This window comes from Tachysurus fulvidraco, chromosome 13 (genome assembly GCF_022655615.1).
Source record: "Tachysurus fulvidraco isolate hzauxx_2018 chromosome 13, HZAU_PFXX_2.0, whole genome shotgun sequence".
Taxonomy (NCBI): Eukaryota; Metazoa; Chordata; class Actinopteri; order Siluriformes; family Bagridae; genus Tachysurus; species Tachysurus fulvidraco.
In genome coordinates, this window is record NC_062530.1 from 8125449 (window position 1) to 8152206 (window position 26758).

A 26758-nucleotide genomic window follows, 5' to 3' on the forward strand; every position below is an offset into this window, starting at 1 on the left:
ACAACTTCTGGTGATTTTATTGATTTCTAATACTGTATATTAGTGCAAAATTTAGGTCTACAGACATAAGCAAAGCAAGCAAACATTGTAGTATGGCACAAGCATTTACACAATTATATCAATATCCAGTCAGGTACCAACTCAGTGATGCCCATTTTTAAAGATGCATAGTTCTGAAATTCACATTTAACGGTTTGAACAGCCCACACACAAGTATTATAGCTTCACAAAACTACATGACACTGAAAAACTTCACAAATTAGTCATATTCTCACAGGCCAAAAGCATTTTTATGTGGCACAGCATTTACACTACAAATGTCTTTTCAACAGATACACACATTTCTATCGATAAGGTTTACTAGTGTAGGCTTAAGATGCAAGTGTGTGATGCAGCACCACATGCTCAAACCAAGAGTGCAATTTATGTCTTCATATATATATATATATATATATATATATATATATATATATATATATATATATATATATATATATATATATATATATATAGGTATTTCTAGTGTGTAGCATGCATACTTATTTTATAGATTCAGTCATGTTTTATAATTATATCAGTACTTGCTTAAGGAAGAACTAGGGTGTGTGAAATCTCATTCTGAACAGAATTATATTCCCTTTAGATACGAGACTGATCAGCTAAGTGCAGCTTACAGAAAGACCTGACGCACTGCTGCCAGCTCTTCTTGATAAATCACACCACCTAGTGGCTGAAATCGTTAAGTCCTACATGGTGCCCTTCACTTTTATTTACATTTACACGTAGTGGAAGTATAAATCGTTTCAGTATACATGTGTACAAGAGTAAAGACAAACAGTGCTGCTTTTTGAAATGATGATCAGTATTAACATACTGTCTATAAGATTGTGAGCTTATATTGTTAGAGACCTGAGACTTGTTTGGGAACCTAATGTAAGGTTTCATTACATGACAGTTACTCTCACCCATGTCCACTGTGCAGACAATTCTTATGATAATACATTTTATTTACACACACACACACACACACACACACACACGCACACGCACACACACACAGTGATTTTCACACTTAAAAACACTACATTCCTAAACCCTGGGTTAAAGTTCTTTTTCCTCATATTTCTTATATGGATAAGTACAGCACACGACTTCTTTAACAGCTACTAAGAAACACTGTTTACACAGCCAATGAAGGGCGTTTGGGCAAAATGTTCAGTTTCAATCAAAACCTTGTGTTGTTTTTGTTGATATATTTGCTACAGTAGATCATCCATACATGAATCTGAAATATTTGTGTTCTACACACATTATGTCACGAAAATAGATTTTGTCTTAAAGAACATAAAGATCATAAAGAACATTTGTTTATGAGTGGACTGTATGAGCATCTGTGGACTTATTAGTGCAAAGTTAGGATTGTGATTGACTGAGATTCAGAATTTATGTTTACATTTACAACCTTTGATAGGCTGTTTTAGGCTTAGGTTAATTTATGGCAAATGTATTTAATTATGGTAAGAATAATTAATTGATAGTACACATGTGGCAGCAAACTAAAAGATGTCAATCATTTAAGACACCTGCAGAGTTTTTATTTAGATTTTAGTGTTTTGGACTAAGGAAAGAAAATGTAGGAAAATGTTTTTCCATTCTATGGTTTGAATGTAAATTTGCCACATCATTTGTTAAAATGTCATAAACTGTTTGCATCATTTATTGAACAGTAGGTCAGTTGAATGGCTAAGATCTCATTCAGGAGATTTCAGGGATTCTTCCTCAGTAGGAATTGAGCTTAGGTGCGAGCCTAGTAGGTGCAAACATTCTTTTATTCTATTAAATTAATTTTATACCCTTAATGATTTCTGGTTTATTAGGTTTTGTGGTGATCTTTCTCCTTGTTTGCTGTTTTCTCTATAAGTAGTGACCCTGAGCAGCAGTCTGCGTGTGCTGCGTCTAAATTTGGGCTGGGTGAAGTAGAACAGGATAGGATCGAGCACACTATTCATGCTGGCAAAGGGCCTCGTACTCTTATAGACCACTGAAAAAAGGTTCCGAAGTTGGCACGGAGCATCAGGCAAGGTCCTCACTAGCAGGTACATTGTTTTGGTCACATGGAAAGGCAGGAAGCTTACGGCAAACACCAGCACCACAATAGCAATCATCCTCACAGCTTTGCACTTCTTCTCCTTGGCTGCTTCACCACTGACATCCCCTGGTTGGCACAGAGACCGTGCCATCCTGCAGTACAATAGCACAATGACAAAAAAAGGCAACAGGAAGCCCAGGCAGGTGAGGGCCATGCCATATGGGTAGTATTGACGCGAGCGCTCAGGCACACTCAGATCGTAGCACACGGTACGATTTCTCTGGATGCCAGTCGCTGCAAATTCAAACGTAGGTGCACACAGAAGTGCTACAATGACCCAGACACTGGCACATACAGCCCATGCCAGCTTGCGTCCTGCTCTTCTGAGCCATGGGGACAGCGGATGGCAGATTCCCAGGTAGCGCTGAACACTGATGCAGGTGAGAAAAAGGATGCTGCCGTGCAGGTTGCTGTAGAACTGGAAACGAACCCATCGGCATGTCAGCTCTCCAAAGGGCCAGTAGTCTCGACTGCTATAGTTGTAGATGAGCAGAGGGAGGGAGCATGCATACAGGAAGTCAGCAGCTGCCAGGTTGAGTGTATAGATGTTGGTCCGAGTCAGAGAACGTCTGGTTCCCCACAGCTGTAGGATGACGGCAAAATTGAGCGGCAAAGCAAGGACGAAGACCACGCTGTACACCACAGGGAGAAGGATGCGCTTAAAGTCCTCATTGTAGGTGCAGGAAGGCAGAACAGACGATGAGGAAGCGTTCTCCATCCGGGAAATGATTGATTTACATTCTAAAATGGAGAGAAGAGAGAGACTGAGAATTAAAACAGAGTAGGAGTGATGAAAAGTCATCAGCTGACATCAGCTGATCAAAAGTACTTTTCTGCATTGAATTAAAGAAGGAAAGAACTCTGATTCACTGTGATCCTGACTAGAATGAAGTGACTACTGATAATAAATCCATAAACCACAGGTCAAAATTTAACCATTGACTGTGTTATATGTACAGATATGTACTAGCAGGAGGCAAAATAAAGAAAGACCCACTGGCCCTGTTATTGTGTGTCAAAACTTATTTGGACTTATTAAATATCCGGATGGGAGTGGTCTCTTCCATGATGACCCTGCAATAACATCTCAACCCAATCGACATGTACTCTCTAATATCATCAACTCACACCTCTTGTCATTATCTGAGAGTTATTTAAGATATATATGTGCATATGTATATACATAGACAGTAGTTATTACCGAAACAAATAAAGATGAAGTAAGAACTTTATGATTCATTTCCTAAAACTTCAATATTAATATCCTTGAACTATAAATGAACCCATAAAATAAAAGTAACTGGTCAAAATAAATCTTAATTCAATCCAGGGATTTGGATATAATTTATGTAGGAAGTCAGAGTGTAATGCTACTTGGCATTCATACCAAGGGCTTTAGCATCAATCATACTAATCTGACTCAGAAGCAGCCAAACTAATTCCTTTCAAGTATTTAATTTTTTTAAATTCCTGGCACTTCAACTTTTTGCATTTTGAAAGGTACAAGATACACAGTCTGTATCATTTATACATATTCAGTTTGAACTCTACATTTAGATAGAAGCAAGGCTCAGAAACAAGAAAAGAAACATTTTCCCTAGAAATACAATGGTACATGAATAGCATACAGACTATAATAGAAACATTATTCATTATGTGTACAGGGTACATGTAACTCATTCATCTTTAATAAACTCTTTGTCCTGGTCAGTATCTAGTTCGAAAACATATCTTGGAAGCATGCAGCAGGAATGCACCATAAACATGATTAGGTAAAGGACTAGGTAAAAGTTGTGAGCAGTGGCAGCTCAAGGCTCTGGGCTGTTGAAGATCAGGTTTCATGCCCCAGCAATACAAGCTGCCACTGTTGGGTCCCTGAGCAAGGCCCTTAACCTTCTCCTCTCCAGGGTGCTGTATCATGGCTGAACCTGCACTCTGATGCCAACTTCCAAAAAGTTGCAATATGCAAAAAAAAAAAAAGAATTTCACAGTGCTGTAATGTATATTTGACAATAGTATTCTTCTTCTAGGTTCATCACATATTATTTGGAGGAAGCCCATAAAGACACATGATTAACATGTATGGAAACTCCACACAGACAGCAACCCGAGCTCAGAACTGAACCCATGACAAAGCTGTGATTTCAGCCTGAATATCTAGTTTCAGGAAGAGAATATGAAACAGAGATCTCAAGATGGGTCAGGATTGTGCAGGTTTAAAGTGTACTATAAAATCCATCAGCAATTGGGCTCAAATGTTATCTGTTATAAAGCTTGTATCACTAGTACAGCCTAGCTGAAGTACAGCTATGGAATGAGAGAAGACTCATAGATTGTGTTGTGTGTGTGTGTGTGTGTGTGTGTGTGTGTGTGTGTGTGTGTGTGTGTGTGTGTGTTTGTGTGTGTAAGGAAATCTGTACAGTGTGCCAGGAAGCTTCAGCAGACTCGATTGCTTCCTGTGAGTATAATTATACTTATGACTGAGAATGAATGCGTTTCAAACAGGATGTTAAACCTTCCAGCAAAAACTGAGGAGAATAATAGAGTACTAACATATCACATCCTGAAATTAATAATGTGAAAGTTTTATTATGAATACAGTGTAATAATATATTGTTAATTCAAAATACTGTAAATGGTGTATGGTACAGATAAGAATGTTTTGGGACCTCCTGATTTTTCCATTATGACTTTCACTGTCTCTGTGAATTGGTCAGTTTTATAATTCACATATTGTAACAGACCTGTTAATTATCAAAACACATTCTTTTCTAAAGCATACACCTGTAACTCTCTTATACACATTTTGTATGGATTATTTGTACATATATCAAACCAATTGCTCAAGGCACCATGCACACTCATTCATACTCATTCACAGTGATTCAGTTTTACTTATCCAGTTCACTCATGTCATGCCAAATGTTGCCAGCTTCTCATTGAAAATGAATGATCTCCTCTTGCTTTGTCTATGTATTTGTGAGCTTTCAGTAAACTCATCTGTATTGTGTAATAAATGCAAAACCTTCCTACACCAGCAGGCTGCGCTCTCACACAGGAGGCCACCGGATCCTAAGAAGCCTGTGCATGTGATGCTTTCCAAAGCTGTTAGGACTGACAGAGTTCATATAATTACAGTTGAAGTTTTAAAGTGCTGGAGTGTTCCAATAACTAACTGATGCATCCTTAATATCTTAACCCTGCCTCCTTCAGCCTGTGGTCCAAAAATCAATCATCTGTCAGGTTTAAGGAAGTGCCAAATTTTTTAATTCACAGAGGAATCTAGGAATGAAGAGATAGAAGGCTTCTAGAGCAAGGATACACAGGTGTTTCCTATGAGGAAGTATTGTATTTTAGCTTGTGTAGTAAGGCTATGATATAAATTCTTAGTCTCCACCTACAGATTTACAGTAAATATTACAATAATAAAGACCATAAATAAAAATGGATTATCAGTGCAAGATTGAATCCCAGTAATGCCTGTGGGTGGGAGGCATGCCATACACTCTTCCTCCTGCCAAATCAGTGACACTTGCCAATACACTGGTGCTGTTTCATGTAGAAAAAAATATAGTTACTTCCTCAAATTTGATTCCAATAACTGCACAGAGAAGTGTGTGTCATTCAAATCGTCTGTGTTTGCTAAGTAAAATTCCACCTTGTAATGGTTACTACAATTACTACAGAAGAGTTAGCACCATCCTGAGCAAACATGGAATGTGATTCTTTTCAGGAATAACTTTTGATTTCATCAGATGAAGATGAAAAGGAATAAGGGATTCCAATTTTACTAGAAGCACCTTTAACAGCAGGGTACAAATAAGTGTGAGCTACCTAGTGAGTTAGGATATGCAATTTCTGTGGGGAAATCACAATTGATATTCAGTATAAATGCTCTGTTACTGCAATATTGTTCCAATATTGTTGCGATATTGCATAATCACATAATCATAATCAGTTCTGGAACTGCTGCTCTTTGTTTTTACCTTCTTTTTGTTATCAATGGAGTTTTCATGAGTTTATTCATATTATGTTTGAGTAATAGCATACGTTTAACAGTTAACCCCACTTCTGGTTGACTATTAAGATGTCAGACAGAAGAAACAAATGATTTGTGATAGTGTTCGGGGCTCAGACACACTTTCCCAGTTTCAATGTAGATTACAATCTTATCTTTGTCAGGCTTACACTTAATACTTCCCATAATATTGTTCTCTAATACATTTGACCAAATGCACATTATCATCTAGTGCTTGCTAATATTATGAACAGCAGCTACATTAATCCCTCTTCACTGCTTCTCTCTTTCTACCCATCCCGAGGCATTCAGAAATTGTACCAGCTCCGATTGTCTTCCGTGACATGAAGATTTTGGATCTCCACTGAGATGAGGCTGACCCTGTGAGGACCCCTGAGGCATCTAGAGATTTACCAGCTCCAGTTAGACTCTGCTATACTAAGAGGAGATGCCAACTCCATGTGGTCTTTGAGAACAACAATCTCCTCATCATTACATTTGTCAGACTGTATATTTATAATTACACCCTCCAGTGTCACCCACATCAGGATGAGGTTCACCTTTGAGTCTGGTTCCTCTCAAGGTTTCTTCCTTTACCATTCAAGGGAGTTTTTCCTTGCCACTGCTGCCTGAGTCAGCTCAGACTTGCTCATTGGGGATAAATACAAACACATTTAAATATATCTAATATTAATCTTGAATTTTGTATTATATTAATCTTTATATTATTCTTTATAATAACCTTTTGTTCTATGCTTAGGTTCTGTAAAGCTGCTTTTAGACAATGTCAATTGTAAAAAGTGCTATACAAATCAATTTGGATTGAAATTTGAATTGAATTAGAAAATTTCTCTAATTAGACAATCACAAAGTCACAAATAAGGCCCATAAACGTCTGCTCAATATATGTGGAGTATTTCAGCAGCTGTGAAAGCAGCAAAAAGGCGTTTTAATATAATTTGACTGAACTTGAACACTCCTGCGATTCTGCGTCACATTCGTCTGTAAATTGTGGTATTAACTAAAAAAAAAAGAAAAAAGTAGTGTCAACTCTGAATTACACCTTTCTAAATGAGCAATCAATCCACCAACACAGCTCCTTGCTCTGACATAAACTGCAACACTGCTTCACATATTGCCGTGACTATGTGCTTTGTCATCATTCTCCGTTATGTTCTTTAACTTGCTAAATGCCGTGAAACAACACACCTCAATTTCCCAACCATTGCCCACTGTCTGAACATGTTTGAGTTTGCGCCCACATTTCAGGGTGCTGAAAACACTGACACAGCTCTCCTTACTTCCAAGAACATGGTGTAAGCTCTCATTAATCATTTAGAGCAACCCATTTGCCTTGTCTGTCCAGGATAGCAGACAAGAAGTTGGCTATGCAGATGCCCGGAAAGTGAATCAAGCCACTTTTGAGACTCATTCTACAGAATAAACAGGAATGTGTTTGGGTGTTTGTCTGAAAAAAAGATTAGCTGGTTTTGGCTGGTTCATTTTTGGAAAAACATAAATAGTGTTAAAGTGTAAGTAAATTAAAGTGATTGTGGCTATTTTTAGAAACACTTTTTATGGGTAATATGCAGTGCTTTGATGTTTGAAGCTTGTTTAAAAAATTATTCTATGACATTAGTAATATCAAGAGTAATGTTGGTTTATTTGATTTTTATTTTTATTTTTATCTGATTGTGGCATTGTGCTTAGCAACAGACACCCAGAAATTCACAACACAAATCACTGAACATCATATGGAAGTGCGTGCTGTAGCCAGGGGAATATACATGACACTGGAAAATTAGCAGATGTTGGACATTAACAAACACTTGATCAACTACTGTATGTGAATAAAAGGCCAAAAAAAGATTATAAGACTGTGAAAAATAACAATACCTTCTCAGGCTATCTATGCGCACTATCTGGTGTCTCCTAGACAAGGATGGGATTCATTTTGAGTCTGGTTCCTCAATGTTTCTTTTTCTATTTCAAGTGTGAAATGCCACTGTTAAGACATTTGTTGACAGTAAACAGTTTTGTTGTTTAAGGCTAGTGAGCTTAGACTGGCTTGTCCATTAATACAAGCCTCCTTAATGTCTGTTGCTATGATACAACAGAAATAGGAATAAAGTTTTAGCTAAACCTAAAATAAGTCTCTTCTACACCATGACTCCAGTAATAGCTGTACTAAATACAGCAAGTAAAGCAATATGCCTGTTTATCCCCCTGGTGATCCAGTGAAATGTCTCTCTGAACTAATACATTTCCTTACAAAAAAACAACATCTGATGTGCTCACAGTATTTTTCTATAATAAGGTCACCACTGTAAGAAACTGACAAATTAAACTATATTTTCAATTCTTCAAAGCTCTAAATATATAAATAAATCTTAATGTATAGTGAAAATAAGATCAGTCAAGCTGCTCCTGGAAGACCACCTTTCTTAGGAAACAAGAAGTGCCCCTGCGGCTGAACCAGCTATGTGCTGTTTTTTTCTTCAGCAGGGTGTTTAACAGCTGTGCATCGAGAACAGGCTGTATTCAAATACCTCTGAGCTCATGACCTATTCTTTTATTAGAATTTCCACACACAAAACATTTGGTATAATTAAAAATAAAAACTTGCACAAGACTAGTGTTAGCATAACACCCTGATATTATAAGCATTTTTATCAGATCATAAAGAACAGGATTTTATATTCATTAGCTTTCTTGGCTTATGGGTTTAAATTATAGCTAACACAAATGAAAGACAGACTCTCTTCTAAGAGAATGAGATGAAAAGAACATAGCTGTCACTTGTGTGTTTAAAAAAAGGAACATGGGTGCAGAAATCTTACCAATAAAAAGCTAGCATATGAACTAGTGTTAATGCTTCTATCACATAATCCCTTTTCTAATCAAACAAAAATGAAGACAAACAGAATCTGTAATCATTGAATTTATAACAAAGGGAGGCCAAGAGAATTAAATTGTGCGTTGTTTCTTGTTAAAACAAAATTGTGTATTTTTTGCATTTCTGTTCGTTATTTGATTTAACCTCACTGCGCGTATTACAGTGTGAGATAAAGAGTATTGACTTCTTTATATATTAGCATTTAAATCAGTCTCTGAGTTACAGCCTTCATTACAACAGAGACCTGGTGCTCAGTTCCCCACTGAACACTGCTACAACTACTGCTCTATTTTCTGTCTAGGCTTTCTCTCACTCACCATGAGAAACAGGCAGGGGTGTTGGCACAGGTCTGGGAGATGTCAAGAAGATGGTGTCTCACACGGCTCTTCTTGTCTCATTTAACCATCTCTTCTTTTAAAATCTGTGCACTTTCAGTTACCTCTCCAATCAACCTCTCCACCATTGTCATCTACTGTCCTCCTGGTCCCCTAGTAGAATTTCTGGAAGAAATGGACACATTTATTATCAGGGTGAAAGAGGTGTTAGTCAAAGAAGCAACCAAGGGGCCAGGGGGAACTGAAAGGCTGGAGAGATCCACAGCTCTGATAGGAGCAGCTGCTCCCAGGGCAACAAAAAAAAAAAACTGAATCCAGCACTGAGCTTTTTGGAAGAATGGCAACTCAAATGAAACCCATGTTGGAGAATCAGCAAAAGTGGATATGGTCATGTGGATTGATGAGAGCACAAAGCCCTACACTTGGCAGAAACCCAATATGCTGTGCACCAATTAAGATTGCTATCCTCACGGTGAAGCATGGTGGCTCTAGCATGATGATGAGAGGTACTGCCCACACACCCCCACCCCCTCTCCGGCTTTGGGAAAAAGGCCAATGTTCCAGGGTGTGGAATCTGCTGAATACATATACAACACAATACAATACACTGTATATTGTATTACTATTATAAAAAGTCATTCTACTGCGTGTGTGAGAAGGAACCATGCAGCTGCACACTGAAATGTTTATGCAAACACTCATCGATGACTGCTTACCAAGTGGGCCTTCACCCTGTGTCAACCATTTTAGGATCAATAAAATACAATTGGAGTGTGATAATGTTTGGGTTTTTATTGAAGCTGAGTACTAGCAAATAGAGGAGTGTGTGTGTGTGTGTGTGTGTGTGTGTGTGTGTGTGTGTGTGTGTGTGTGTGTGTGTGTGTAGCTCTCTAAACTCTAGCAGGTGGTATTTGAGACTTCACAGCATATGACAGGTTGTTAGATAGAGCACATACTCTATGCTTTTTATAGACATAACATGCACACACAACCGACAATATATATTACACAACTAATGGCTGTAAAATGAAACTTTTTGAATGTGTTATCAAAAAACCCCAGAATATTATGATGTGATGTGAAAAATGTGATGTATGTGTCAAATTTCAAGTTAATCTAAGCACGCCAAAAGCCTTAAATATGCCTGAAATAAAAGTACATTTTTAAAACGATGCCATGGCAACGGTGTTTGAGATATCAAAAATCCGTTCGCAATTTCGCATAAGATTCAATCGCATGAATCCTCTAGGAGGAGTATTTAAAATTTCATTGCATGCAACTGTGAAAAAATCCACCTTTCTGACTGACACACTTCCTGGGGCCTGTTGGTGGCGCTATACCTGGGACTCACAATAAGCACATCGATGCGATCGGAACCCTTGGCCAAACATACGCACTGCGTGTCATCCCAATAAGACATTTTTTGCTTTAGATATTAGGCATTTCCTGTTTCTCTGAATTTGCCATAAGTTAGTCGCCTCGCAATGGCAGCACTGTTCGAGATATCAAAAATCCCTCGCAATTTAGCAAGTGCAATGTCTCGGCATCATGTTGACCACTTTTGGTGTCGATCACATGAATGTCCTATGAGGAATATTTAAAAGTTCACCACATGCACTTATAAAACAATCCAAAATGGCCGACATACTGTTGGGCGGAGCTCATAGTTTAGAGCGCAAAAGTTGTTCAGGTCGATGAGATCTATATGTATACCAACTGGAATATATGTATTCCAGCCTTTGCCCAAGCTAGCGTCGCCCGACTCTGATGTGTGTGCCAAATTTCAAGAGTTTCCGAGCATGTTAAAGGACCCGAAAAAAAAGAAAATAATAAACCCGAGCAAAATCAATAGGGCTTCGCACCAGTCGGTGCTCGGGCCCTAATAAATAAAAATAATAAACCCGAGCAAAAACAATAGGGCTTCGCACCATTCAGTGCTCGGGCCCTAATGAGCAAACTGCAATCACATACAAGGCTCTTTAGTGTGACATAACCTCTTTACTACCAAAGGAGAAGTAATTAATAAGTACAAATTTCTGATAATTAAAGGCAGGGTATCCGATTTTTGAAAGCCAATGTTGACATTTGAAATCACCAAAACAAACACGCCCCTAACCCAAATGGGTCCCACCCCTATTGATAGCTCCGCCCACACATACGTAACCCAGGCAAATAATGGAAAGAAATGTGTCTATCATAGCTGAAGGGAAGAACAATACGATTGCAGATAAACAAACAAGCAAAAATAACACACAAGCATAATCATGCAAAGGACAGCATACAGTATATTAGTTCTGAAACAAAGCAAAACCAACGTTACTCACCTATCGAGAAGGAAAAAAGCGCCTCTGCGTCTTAAGTAAAGTTAAATTTCCCGAGTCAATAACTCCTGAGGTAAATGCTGTTACTACACAAAACATGGTTGAAGCTGCCTCTCTACATCACTTTAACAATTTTTTTCCTGTTAGCCCTTGTTTTGCAGCTATAAATAATAATTAGCTCACTATCACCATCTCTCTCTCTCTCTCTCTCTCTCTCTCTCTCTCTCTCTCTCTCTCTCTCTCTCTCTCTCTCATTTAATAACATTCTCATGGTACTGAGAACCACAAACTTGAACACTATAACCGTAAAAAAGAAAACCCTAGAGGGAGGGAAATGTGCTGAGTAATACTTCCTCCCATTTCAGAAAGTTCACTTTTAGATTACATTCACTATAGTTGTCCCTGTGAATGAACATTAATTTATCCATCTTTGGGGCCAGGTTTTTATTTTTTATTTTTTTTATTTACAAATGATAAAAATATTTTGATTTTAGTATTCTAGTACATTTTATCACATGACTCACTTCCAATCCTGCCTTCATTTTCTACTATGTGAGAAAGCTTGCCTTACCGTGTGAGGCAACATGTACAAGGACTGATGTGTGACAAAGTGTATAAATGACAACACCTTGTTATGAAATACATATGCACTACATGATAATGATGATGTAGGCTTCAGTGAACAGGGTTTACTCATTTTTAAACTTTTGTAGGTTATACATTTTATAAACCGAAGAAAAGGTAGGCTGTTTTACATCCTGTGAAGCTGAGAGCAGTACTGCTGGTGAGTGAGTTATTTAAATGGTGCAATTAAATAAGAAGTGTCAGAGGTGGATAAAACATGAGGAAGCGGAAGACAGGGTTAGCTAAAAATTAAAGCCTGGTTTGTACCTCTGTGTTTGAGTTCTGCACACTCTTATGCATTTTTAACAAACATTGACATTACTGTATATGTGTCCAATATATTACTGAGCAATCACCTCTGATCTACTCAGTCAAACAAAATCAGTTGATTGGAACACCTTTAACGTGTCTCTCCGCATCAATCAATTGCAGTGGCTAGTCAATCACAGGGATCATTTATGTGGAAGTGGCAGAGAACACTTTCCTCCAAGAGTGTTACACGGCCTCCTGAACTTGCAGGAGAAGCAGTTCTTAAAGACAAATCTCATGATCATCTTCACTCTCTCTGATTCGTAGCTGCTGTGTGACGGGGAGAGATGCCTGCTAGGTTTCAACTGCCCACAACTAAATTACAAAAACAGGAAAAACTGGGGGGGAAAAAACACTCCACCAAAAAGGTAACATTTACGCATTTCCAGCCACCTGCTCTACAGGAATTCTGTACCAGTTTGGAAGCATCATGTTTTTTTGTGTTTTATATAAGAAAAAAGGGGGGGGGGAAAGGGAATAAATGTGGGTTTTTTTTTATTTATTATTTTAAACAGGCTTTAAGTTTTTTTTTGTGGATTTGGACTATAAACCACATATAGTAATTTTTGCACATTTCATTATTTCTGCTTACAGTTGTTTTACAAAATTATTCTTTTGCACTAAAATTGTACACAATTTCATACATCTGCACTTCATAATAATCATACAGTTAACCATATTCCTATATATTTTAGATTTTTTTATATATTTTTCTCTTTGGTTTTTCTTGATCTTTTTTTACTGTAACCATTTTAAATCTATTTTTATTTAACTCTAATGTCAAAGGCGGTCAAAAAGCATTTTACTACATGTCATACTGTGTATGGTTGTGTATGTGACTAATGACAGTGTCATAAACTGTCAATATTTCCAAAGGATCACTCTGACAGGAGTGTGTGTTTTGGCAGTGTCACAAAGAGCTAATGTTAACAGTGTTTCAGATGAGTGTTCAATCTCTTTGCTTATGTTTTTACCATAAACAATCTCTATTTTTACCTTTACATGAAAATTAATGTAAACCCAAACTACGAAACCTGTCAAATGTGTAGCTGGGAAAAAAATTCTTTGTCAGAATGCACTCTTGAAATTAATTTAAGATCTTTAATACAAACGTTATTACCTCACAGATCTGGTGTCTTCCAAGCGTCAAAATGTTAAAAGATTCAAATGTAAATATTCTAAAATGCATTCAGATACATATCATGCATTCAGATACTGTGTTTAAACTTTGTCATTTTGTGAGCGCTATTCAACATAATGATGATACTGTAGCTCAAGAGGTGAAAAGACATCCAAAGGAAGTCACATCTTGATTCATTCAAGTATTTTATACCATATATGGCCTGTAAAAGATTTTTTTTAGTAGTTTTCCCCAGAACAGAAAACAGGATACAGAATGTCACTTAATCAGAAACTTCAAAATCATTCCCAAAGGCATTGGACAGAGAACAAAACAGACACAGAAAAAAGTTCTTGAGAAGGTCTTATATCTATACAGAGTTGTACTCTTCAATCTATTAAATACTGAATAGCAGTTTATAATACTTTATTGGGAATACATGAAAAATCAGTTTATAGAGCGAAAATAAACCTTTTTTTTATCGTCACTTTTTATTGTCAGTTGATGTTTTTGTTTGGTCCGCAACATTTCCAGACTTTTTGAATTTGGCAACAGTGTTGTGTGTGATATTCTTGCCATGTTTCCTGTTAAAGTCCTTTGAATCCTTGAAACAGCCTCCCGATCTGGCCATGAGAATGATTTCAATACATACTTTCATGCAAGGCCATAAAGTATAACAAATTTTGGAAAATGTTTTGCAAACATGTGATAAGCTCTATTGATATAAACGATTTATAGGGACTCTATCATAACAGAATAGTCTGCAGATGGGCTAGCAGTGTCATCCATTCCATCCCTCTTAACCTGCCCACATTCATAAGGTCTGGGAAACGGCACACAATAACAGTTTGTGACAAACAGACAGAATACTCTGTGTTACTAATCAGATGTTTGCACTGTTGTCATGCTTGCAGTGGAACTTCAGAACACTGGACATGAGTAGACACTGGACACACATACCTATATACCCACCCACATTTATTCCCACCTAGTCAACCACAAGACTCCCTTGTCCACTCTCTGGAGTTTTGGAATGCATGAAGAAGCATGGGAATGGTTTGCTTCCTACCTGGAAGGTCAGTCATATCAGATAACTTAATTATTATTAATCTTTATGTTATTCTTTATATTAACCTTCTATTCTATGTTCATGTTCTGTATAGCTGCTTTGAGACAATGTCAAATATAAAAAGCGCTATACAAATAAACTTGAATTGAATAACTTGGAGGGGATCAATATCTGCTCTCCGCAGACTCTCCACTGTTGTCCTACAAGGCTACATACTCTGTCCTCTCCTTTTCTCTCTATATACTCACTTTCAAAGTTATATCCTTACATGGGATCTCTTACCACTTCTATGCTGATGACACTCAACTTATTTTCGCCTTCCCTCTCTCAGATACCACGGCTTCCGCTTGGATCTCAGCATGTTTGGTGGACAGATAATCACGGATAATGGCTGAACTGATTATCATCTTAACCTTTTTATCCCCAGACCACAATTAAGCAATATCTCTGCACAACTCTCAAAGGTTGGCAATGCTATTATTCGTCTATTTGAATTATTCCAAAAGTTTATTAAATTGTAATTTAGCAAAAGTCAGCATTTACGAATGTACTCAAAAACTACTGGTTGTAAATAGCTACATTAGTCTCATAACACCTCTAACCATCAACAATTATATTTTGTTACCATGAAGGTGCTGTTGGAAGTTGGCTTTCTCAGACTAGCCAGTCAATGCTAACCAGGTAGCTTTAAATGACAGAAGGGACCATCCAATTGAAACAGGTTTATTTCATGAAGAAATAAAAGTTTGAGGGAACATTAACAAGCTGCAGTTTAATGAATATGTATTGGGTCATGTCTCAGACTCACTCTATTGTTTGGTACTACCTCTGATTTCCATCCAGAAAAAGGCTTCATACAGGCAGCTAGCATCTCTTCTAAACTCAAATAAATTATAAAGAGCCTAGATTGAAAGTGAATTCTAAGTAATTCTAACGCTTATTTAACATGTTAAATACAATATCATGAGATAAACAGAGAAGTTTAGACATCTGACGTGACTGCAAATTGGCACATGCCTGTATGTAGCAGCATTGCTAAGCCAACAAAGTCCTTAAAGCAAACACACAGACTTTCACTGGAGTGTGTTATCACAATGATATACAAGCAAACAGCTGCTCCAGATATCAACACTGTCACTATGTTCATGAACCTGTGAGACACGCCAAATCAACCAGACATCTGCATGCAGCTGCAGAAGAACGACTACAAACACACGCAACATTAATCACCATCAAGCTAATGGAACATGTGGCTGAACTGCACTGTAAACACAGACATGAAATAGAAATGATTTGGCCTGGGCTCAATATGAGACAAAATTGCTACCTAGACACCTTCCTGTAGCGTATAGGGTAAATAATTGACAAAACAGCCAGTAAATTACTATAATATAATCATACAGTATATAACTGTAATATGCATTGCTTCATGAGTTTTCTGTGACTTTCATTTAATAAACTATTTTTTATGAATTGATCACAGTAACTAATCCTAAATAATAGGAGTAAGAGACTGTAATTGCAAAAAAGCCTTAAAACTTTCTTCTCTGTATAGTGTGCAATGCTTGACATTTATATTATAAACCAAGGACCTGATGCACTAACACACATACAGGCTGATTCAATTTGATCTCTATTTATGCCTTTCTAAGCTTTTTTCTGTTTTATGTCTGTCTCTGCTTTGTGTTTGTTCATTTCTCTGCCTTTGTGGCAGTTTTTGTTGCTGCTTTCTTATCAGCCCACCATGGACTATCCTTTAAATAAGCTAAATAAGATGAAAAAATTGCAGGCATTTTAAAACAACTACTGTAGCACAAATTGGTAGTGTTATGGAAAAATTGTATACTAGAAATAATCTGGCTGATAATACACAATCTTGCGAAAATGATGCATGTGGATAAATAGTATACATTAAGTAGGTAAAGAATAATAAAGGTTTATTCCATTCCATATACTTTCTATAAATACATTACATTATTCTTTTCTACACTTTACAAAATGTATGTTTTTAGGTAAAACATTTAAAATTACTTTTCATGATACCATTAGGACCTACTGAATAAATATATTTTTCTAAACACATTTAGAAAGCATATTTAAATAAAAATATATTTAATTGTCATGCTTGACAAACCAAAAATACATTAATAAGACTTTTTAGTACACCAAAATAGGAACACTTCAATTATTTTATTTTCAATTAAGAAAAAAGAAACTTTTAGCTTCTGGAGAAGTTTCTCTGCTTTGGTTATCCAATCACACGTATTAGGTATTATAGGAGATATTTCTCATCAGACTAACTACAGCATCTCAGAATGCAGAAGTCAAATTCATATATTCATGTATTTATTATGTATTGCACTATGTATGGACAAAGGTTCATGAAAACCTGACAATCTTATGTGATTCTTTGCAAAACTCTTGCCATTAAGTTAAAAGCACACAAAAGAGTCCCAAATCTGTTCTAGCAGGGCAATGCCCATGTACACAAAGTAAGTTCCATGTCAACATGGTTTGCCAAGAACAAGCTGAATAACTGGAGTAGCCTGCACACAGCCCTCGCCACTGAATAAACCCCTGGAATAAACTGAAACACTGATTCTGCCCCAGGCCTTCTCATCTGACATCTATGCCTTGTGGCTGAATGGTTGAAACCCCACAGCCAAAATGTAGTAGAAAGGGACTAACACTGAAATGCCATGTTCAAAAAGCACATAGGAGTGTTTTCATATGGTACTGTTATAAACTTTTTCCAGAGAAGACCAGGAGACTTGGATATCCTTGTGCAGTAGTCTTTATTGTAGATACACGATGAAACAAGTCTGCAAGTCAGAGCATACTGGCACAGGCGCTGCAGTCTGACTTAAAGTTGTATTACATTGTAAATATACACATTTTAGGGGCAGTCCAATCAGATAGAGACAAAACACTCAGGTGACAATCAAAGCATGAAAGGATGTAAACAGCCCCACACCAGATCCTGGACTTTCACCCACCCTTAATCCCATTAACATAACAGTCTTTCGCAGACCCCTTCATTATCATAGAAACGAGTTCATTTCTAATGTTTGGCATTATTTCTTCACTCAGACCTTGAACCCCATTGCCAAATTAAACAATGGCACAGATGTCACAAAGAGACAAATGATAACCTGAGTTACCTTTGCCCTTTCCTTTCATATTAATGAGATACAGGAACCACAAGACTAATGTAAAGTTTGAATTGAACTAGCCTTGTAACTTGATTGGGCTTCTATATGATCCACAGAAATATGCTAGAACTAAAAGGAAATAAAACAATGACTTAAATTTTTTTCCCCACAGTACTCACACATACACTGGTGTGAAAAAGTGCTTGCCTCCTTTCTGATTTTTTTTTTTTTGCATGTTTGTCACACTTTAATCTTTCATATCATCAAACAAATTTAAATGTTAGTCAAAGATAACACAAGTAAACACAATATGCAGTTTTTAAATGGAGGTTTTTATTATTAAGGGAAAACAAATCCCAAACTTACATGGCCCTGTGTGAAAAAGTGTTTGCCCCTAGACCCAATAACTGGTTGGGCCACCATTAGCAGCAAGAACTGCAATCAAGCATTTGAAATAACTTGCAATGAGCATGATTTCTCAATATGCATTGTATTATAGTCCTGCTACAGAACCCAAGTTCGGTTCAGCTTGAGGTCACAAACAGATGGACACAAATTGTCCTTCAGGATTTTTTGGTAGACAGCAGAATTCGTGGTTCCATTTATCACAGCAAGTCTTACAGGTCCTGAAGCAGCAAAACCCCAGACGAAGCCCCAGACCATCACACTACCACCACCATATTTTACTACTGATGTCAAAATCCAGCCCGGACTTTGGCCACGTGATTTTCTTTATGTTCCGTGTTCACGTGTCTGCCCCGCCTCTCTTTTCTGCACACCTGTTCCGGATGTGTTAATAGTCTTGTGTATTTATCTGTGCCACATTGCCTATGGCGGCACGGAATCCTCTTCCTTTGTCATGTTGGTTGTCATGTCTTTGTTCCTGTTTTGTGTTTTTTATTTAATAAACCCATTTATTTTACGCTATCCTGCATTTGGGTCTGTTTTTATTCCCGCATCCCTGACAGAAGGATTCCGCCATTTAAAGACCCAGCAGGATAGCTTTACCCGGGACCGGCTTATTGTTGGAGTATTTTTTTTTTCTGACTTTTTTCTCTGTTTTTCCCTGGACTTTTTTTTTGTGTGTGACATTGCCTGCGGAGGATGTCACAGCCCGCTTTTGCTTTGTTTTTTTCTCAGTGTCCTGAGAAACATCCAATCGCCCTGCTTCCTGTCCATGGGGGGTGTTGCAGGCCCGTATGTTTTTTCCCTAGGGATATTTTTGGGTTTTTTCTTGCCCGTGGTGGAGGATTTTTCTCACCCTCCCCCCCTTTCTGGTTTTCTAGACCGCGGTGTGTCTGGGGTGGTGCTCGGCCCTTCTGCTTGGCTGTGGATGTCGCTCGGCCCTTCTGCTCGGCTGTGGAAGTCGCTCTGTGCTTCTGCTGGGCCGTGGACATCGCTCGGCCCTTCTGCTCAGCTGTGGACGTCACTCGGGTTGTCTGCTCGGCTGTGGACGAAGCTCGGCCCTTCTGCTCTGCTGTGGACATCGCTTGGCCCTCTCTGGCTGCGCCGCCGTGTACCTTGCACCACCCACCTGCCTCGCCGTGTGCCCTGCTCCCCCCACCTGCCTCGCCGTGTGCCTTCCTTCCCCACCTGCCTCGCTGTGTGCCTTACCCACACGTTTGGATTTTGTTTCCCCTTAATAATAAAAATTTTGTGTTTACTGGTGTTATCTTTGACTAATATTTAAATTTGTTTGACGATCTGAAACATTAAAGTGTGACAAACATGCAAAAAAAATAAACAATAATAGACAGAAATCTTGAGAATAAATTTTTTTTTATGGTTTCTCTGAACGAAGACGTGATTGATTACAGGTGAACTAGTCAAGCAAAATGGGCAGTCGTGGCCTAATGGTTAGAGAGTCTGACTCGTTACCCGAAGGTTGGGTTCGAGTCTCGGGCCGGCCACGACTGAGGTGCCCTTAAGCTAGGCACCGAATCCCCCCCAACTGCTCCCCCACGCCCCAGCATAGATGGCTGCCCACTGCTCCGGGTGTGTGTTCATGGTGTGTGTGTTCACTGCTGTGTGTGTGCACTTTGGATGGGTTAAATGCAGAGAACGAATTCTGAGTATGGGTCACCATACTTAGCCGTATGTCACATCACTATTAAATATACTGTAATCACCTCTGGTGGTGTGGTCTGTGACAGCAATTATTACAAAAATGTTACATTGTATATTCAGAAAGTATTTAAGTGTTTAATATCCATACCTTTTATAAATGTGTATTGTGTATCAAATGTGCATCAGCACACTATAAAGTACATTCACCACGGTTTTTATTTTGAGTGTACATTCCCCCAGCACTAATGCTAAAGAGGCGCTATGTGAACTCTATTTCAATCATACGAATCTTAAATCAGTTTTCCCTAAATTCCATCAGAATGTGGACTTTGCAACGAGAGGGGAAAACACTCTGGATCTTGTTTACACAAACATTCCCTGCATGTATCGTGTGGAGCCCCACCCCCACCTCGGCTACTCAGACCACATCCCTGTTATGCTAATTCCAGCATACAGACCACTCATCAGACGTTCTAAACCGGTTCTGATGCAGGTAAAAACCATCAGCAAGAACAATGAGTCAGCATTCAGTGAGGAGGTGCAACAGCTAACTGCCTGGTGTAGAGCCAACAACCTGTCTCTGAATGTTGATAAAACTAGAGACGGTTGTTGACTTCAGGGGAGCATAGAGCGACAACTCTCTGATGAACATTGACGGATCATCTGTAGAGATCGTCAAGAGCACCAAATTTCTTGGTGTTCATCTAGCAGAGAACTTCTCCTGGTCATTCAACACCTTCTGTCTGAAAAAAGGTACCGAAGCATTCGGGCCCTCATGACAAGACTGTGTAACTGTTTCTTTCCACAAGCCATCAGACTCCTTAATAACTGAACTGAACTGTACTGAGCACAGCACACACACACATCAACTGTATGGACTGCACAGACCTATACCAAATATACATTCTTATAATATACTGTACTGTACATCCATCAAACTGTTTACATGCTGTTACATGCACACTGTTTTTGCTCTTTCCACATTCTGTCTCACATTTCAGTTGATTGCTGACAATACATTACAATACCTAATGTAACTGCTGCTATAATACTAATGTGTTCATTCCAGTATTTCTTCACACGCAATACTAATTGGACATACAGTTTTTTACACTCGTCTGTGCTGTTTTTGTGTATTGTTTTTTGTGCAATGTCTTGTATTGTTTGTTTCCACTGTCTTTTGTCCTGCACTGCCTTTTTGTCTTGTCCTACACTGTTTGCACCAGGTTGCACAGATGCACTTTACTGTATGTATCTAGGACTACTTACTAAGTCCTTAGCTCTGTCTTTGTTTTACCATATGTAGCACCATAGTCCTTGAGAAACCTTGTCTCATTTCACTGTGTACTGCAACAGCTATATATGGTTGAAATGAAAATAAAAGCTTCTTGACTTGACTTGACATAGTGCTAAAATATTTCACTATTGAGTAGATTATTATTATTAATTTTATCAATGAATACTTAAGTTAACATAAAAATTTTAAATCAACACTAGACCTTTAATCATTTTGTGTCACCCCTAGAGACTTGTTATGTGAAAATCCAACATCAGCAGTATCTGAAATACTCAATTTATATATATATATATATATATATATATATATATATATATATATATATATATATATATATATATATATATATATATATAAAAAAAAAAGTCATGGTGAAAGTCATAGAGATCACAATTTTTCCCATTCGGGAATTTCAATGTAAACATTAACTGGAAGTCTTGACCTGTATGAATTGATGTATTCTGTTCTGCTACATGATTGGCTGATTGGATAACTGCATTAATGAGCAGGTAGGTGCTAAGTGTATATAGTGTATTTGAGAACATACTGTATATATAACTTGTTCAGAACTCAAAAGCACAAAAAAAATATTTAACTTGTATAGAAACAAGTCTTATTTACATTTTCAATATGCTTATATTGTGGGAAAAAATACATTTACATTATAAAATAATAAATTTCATATTAAGTAGATTTTTAAAAACACTTATTTTACAAGGGTCCATTTTCTTTTGTACGTCCGTTTTTCTTGATGTTTTATCTGTTTACACTGTTTATGTACACGTGCTTTACTGAGTATGTCTCCTGGCAATATGTGTGTGATGGTGTGATAATATAGGTATGCAGCTTGCACAATCCAAAGCTTTTCTTACTTTTTAGATTAGACTTGCAGCTCAAGCACCATACTAAAAAAAAGTTCAGACACTAAACATGTCTAGACTGATCAAGTACATCTGGATTAAAAGGGGAAAAAATGTCTCCTTTTCTTTTCTTTTTTTTTTAACTACAAGACCACTTTCAAAAGTAGGCATTATATTGGCTTAGATGTTTATCCTATCATGAAATTTCTCATATCATTCCACCTAGTGAAGATTTCTGCATGTGACTATACAGGAGCATAGCATTCAAGGACAGTGTATAGTAACTGCTTGCAAATTAAAGATTAGGACTAAACAGTGCTAGAACTGTAGATAGGAATTTATATCATACGACTGAACACATGGTCTTCATGAGCAACAAAATGCCTTAGGTTAACTCTTACATTGCTGAATTAGCATTGATGTTAACACAAACCGGATGCTCATTACCTAAAATTAACAAATTATATTTGTGGTGATTTGTAGGTGTTGATTCAACAATATCATTGTATATAGGATTCACTGGTTTCAAATTAAACCTTTTAAAATCTGAGATGCTAACTTTGAACCAGCAGGAATTATATTCTAGTTCAGTTACATCATTGCACACAAGAAAAGGTACAGCAAAGACCCATCCTCCAAGTACTCAGTAACTGTCACAGTCATACTGACGTGTATAAGTTTTTCTTCTCAGAAATCTTCTATAGGATGTATCTACCAGTTTAGACAACGTACCTAACCTCTTACAATTTCTTATTAAGTAGCATCTAAGCACACTACTAGTGTAGAGCCTATTTAGTTTTCCTATTTACTATGCAGAATGTTGATTGGGACAGACCCCTGAATTCATTTTTAATGTTATTATAATGTTATAATATTATCACAGCAGTGAAGGACACAGCATAACCTATGTAAAAGTGTGATTGTTTTATTCTCATAAAACATTAGTAAGATATATCTGCCAGTTTATATCTACCAGCCTTCCAAACAACTTACAACTATATTACTAAGTAATATAGTACACCGATAGTATGGCACAGAGAAAGATGAAGCATAAGCCATGTTAGGAAATATTCTCCCACAAGTAGCTTGCAACAGCCATTACTAAGAGAGAGGGGAATTTCAAAACCTTTAAAATCTTGTCGTTCCTATTGAGTGAATTGAGTCTCATATTGCTATTAGAAGTCACACACATGCTGCCAGGCTGCTAAACACAACATGCTTATTAGTGAATATATTTCTAGTACCTTGATGGTATCAGCTATAAATCCTGAGTTTGGTGAACCAAAAATTATGCAATTGTATGCTGTTTCAATTTCCTCAAAGCAGTGCATTCATATGTTTTAGTTATTTATTTAAGTATTTATTTTGGGCAATCAGAATAAAACCTGTTTTAAGTGGGCATTTTTCCACATTAATTTTATGTTGCTGATATGGATATATTCCCATTAAGTAACATGCTTGAGTTTTATGAGTGAAACTTCTCTGGTATCTCACTAACACTCAATCTAACCCAAACAGGGCAATTTTTTTCCCCAAAAACTGTTTCCTTTAAAATGCTCCTTTTGTTAAACCATACAAAATACATTCCTGTTCTCACTTAGAAATCCAACTTTTTTTATCCATGCCCTTGCATACCCTATTGTCATCCTTGAGTTGACTGACTTAGTTTTATTCAGTTGAAATGCTGCAGCTTCTATGATTTCCCTGAGTCTAGAGAGGCACGCTAACTCTAGACCTCTTGTCCTATTGCAGTAAAGCAATTTCTGACACCTGCTGTTTTTAAATCTTGCCAATGCAGCTGTTTTCTCAGGCCTTTTCACTATTCTGACTGAAATCTTTTAACAAATATGTTGTCTGCTTGTTGGATGCCATCAGTACTTTTATCCTATTATTATTATTATTATTATTATTATTATTATTATTATTAATAGATTTAATAATAATAATATGAAGAAGAATAAGAAGAAAAAGAAGAAGAAGAAGAACAATAACAACAACAACAACAACAATAATAATAATAAGAAGAAGAGAACAACAACGATAAGCACAACATAGGACAGTGACGACGATAACAAGAACAACAACAATAATAATAATAATAATAATAATAATAATAATGATGATGATGATGATATTACTACTACTACTACTACTATTATTATTATTATTATTAAGAAGAAGAAGAAGAACAACAACAACAACAACAACAACAATAATAATAATAATAATAATAATAATAATAATAAACAAACAAACAAACAAATAGCCTATTAAAACCAAATTAAATGATCTTATTAATATTCATGGCTTATATTCAGGTATTGTGTTCTGTTCCTTATTATAAATATCTTATCCGTAAATATCCCCAAATCTCGTCCCCTAATGAACAAACACAACAGTTAACAAGCTCTGTTCATAAAGCTAACTACCACTCATGAAGACGTTAGTCTTCCGTCATATTTGCATACAATTCAGTAAGCACTTCTTATGTCGTTACTTCATGCTGGTTAAAGCTTCACGTTAGAACTTACCTCGTCATTGAGTCCCGAGACGTCTAAAACTGCGTATAACCGGGTCTGGTAGTCAACACGTGCCAATATTCCTTCAATGAACCACTGAGTTGGTTTGGAAAAAGTTTACAACCTGATTATTGTTGATCGTATCCAGAGTCTAATGTTCAGCTTGTACACGCTCCGTTTTAATCGCCTCTCACTCACACACATGCCGTGAGCAATGAGAGAGAGAGAGAGAGAGAGAGAGAGAGAGAGAGAGAGAGAGAGAGAGAGAGAGAGAGAGAGAGAGAGAATGACTGACTAACCGTTGAATATTTTCTATGCATTATTTATTACTGCGTTAGATGAACGATTTATGGCTTCACTGGATGGGAAAATACAGTGTTGAGAAAAGAGGAATATTTATTATTTTTAAAATTTTACTCATAACCTAAGGCACAAAGCTGGGGCACCTTAACCCATCAAATGGCACATGTGACTCTTATTTTGATTGAAAACATTCAGCCACACCCAAAGCCTATATATACTAACAGAAATAAATAAATATAAATGGAATCATATAAGCAGCTAGAAATATTAGTACAACTTGCAATTAGGGGATAAATATAAACTATATGGCCAAAAGCTTTGTGTTTGTTGAACATCCCATTCCAGATTGTTGCTATTACTACATTAATGTAGATAAATCTGATGACTGCAAAACTCTTTTGTCTGCATTGTCTCCATCAGATGTTTACTTACTTTCTATCTCTTTGAATTTGATGTAATAGGCAATGTAGTGAAAAGCGCAAGTTTGGACAGACAAATACATGGAATAGTTGCCTTGGGTGCAGTCAGTCTTCCGGTTCATCCCAAAGATGTTCACTGGGATTGAGGTCAGTGCTCTGTAAAGGCCATTTGAGTTCTTCAGGTCCAAACTTGTCTTCATGGAGCTTGATTTGTACTCAGGGGCATTGTTATGCTAAAACAGGTTTGGGCCTCTTAGTTGCAATGAAGGGAATTTAAACGGAATTCTGCAACATACAAAGAAATCCAAATGTACAAATGTGTGCTTCTAACTTAGCGGAAGGCGCACACATACTTCATCAACTGTTGGTCAGGTGTCCACAAACGTTTATACTGTAGCTGTGAATTACTTTTTTGCATTAAAGAATTTATAACACTTATCTGGAATCCATTGTTCTTAATTTTCTACAGCAATTCTCAAAATATAATGTTAGGAAAAATCTGAGGTAAAAATGATCACATTGTAAACAAATAATTCCAGTGTTTCTGCATTAAACAATCCACTGTAAAGATCACCAGAAGTGATCATTTAACCAACCTGTCCCTTTTTACATTTTAAAACTCAACATGTGTCTTAAACAAAACCACAATAATCAAAATGCATCTCAAATGATAAAAGCACTTATCAGAAATGCAAATAATTTTTACTTAACTTTGGGCTATATGTTATATATTTTGCATATCACTGACAAACCATTTTGTCTTTGGATCCAGTTATAGAATTAAAAATGATTGAATATTGATCTGCGTAATAGCCCAAAGTCGTTTTGCAAGCAGTTTAACCCCAAGCAAAAATGTTAAACATGTTCAAACAGATCATGAAGTATAATGACTGATAACATAGCTTTTTATTTTACAAAAACACTTCCCTCTCCCACACACTGCCATGTCAAATACTATGTAACTACAATAATCATTCAAAAAGAAAAATATTACTGCATGGCTTAAACATTAACACTATAATTTCAAACTGTTTGTTCTGACTCATTTGAACTGAAAATAAATGTGCTTTTCATATGTTTCTTATTATTTCTGCTTTAAGTAGCATTTGCTAAGTACAGATGTTAACTTGGTGGAAATCACTGAATCATTGAACATGGTCTTGCCTAAGACTTTCTTGAACAGTCTTTTATAATGTTTTGTTCCATCTTTTATAATGTTTTGTTCCATCTGGCAGATGATTTAACTTTCCTATTGCTGCATTGATGTTGGAGCGATGTAAATATATAATCATTTAGATAT

General features: G+C 36.9%; 1 protein-coding gene across 2 annotated transcripts; it reads right to left on the reverse strand.

Moving 5' to 3' along the window:
* On the reverse strand, nucleotides 1-24961 carry LOC113660756 (P2Y purinoceptor 3). Of its 2 annotated transcripts, XM_027174565.2 has the most exons (3): nucleotides 24749-24961; nucleotides 9381-9563; nucleotides 1-2890 (listed from the first exon to the last, which is right to left on the reverse strand). In XM_027174565.2, the coding sequence occupies exon 3, from the start codon at nucleotides 2865-2867 to the stop codon at nucleotides 1848-1850; it is 1020 nt and encodes a 339-aa protein (XP_027030366.1). In that variant the 5' UTR covers nucleotides 2868-2890; nucleotides 9381-9563; nucleotides 24749-24961; the 3' UTR covers nucleotides 1-1847. The 2 variants fall into 2 exon arrangements, with proteins under 2 accessions (XP_027030366.1, XP_027030437.1); XM_027174636.2 differs by lacking the exon at nucleotides 9381-9563.
* Between the last annotated feature and the right edge of the window lie 1797 nt (nucleotides 24962-26758).

What these genes read in the sequence shown, in the direction of transcription:
- LOC113660756 (XM_027174636.2), bottom strand. Translation starts at nt 2,867, where the DNA reads ATGGAGAACGCTTCCTCATCGTCTGTTCTGCCTTCCTGCACCTACAAT.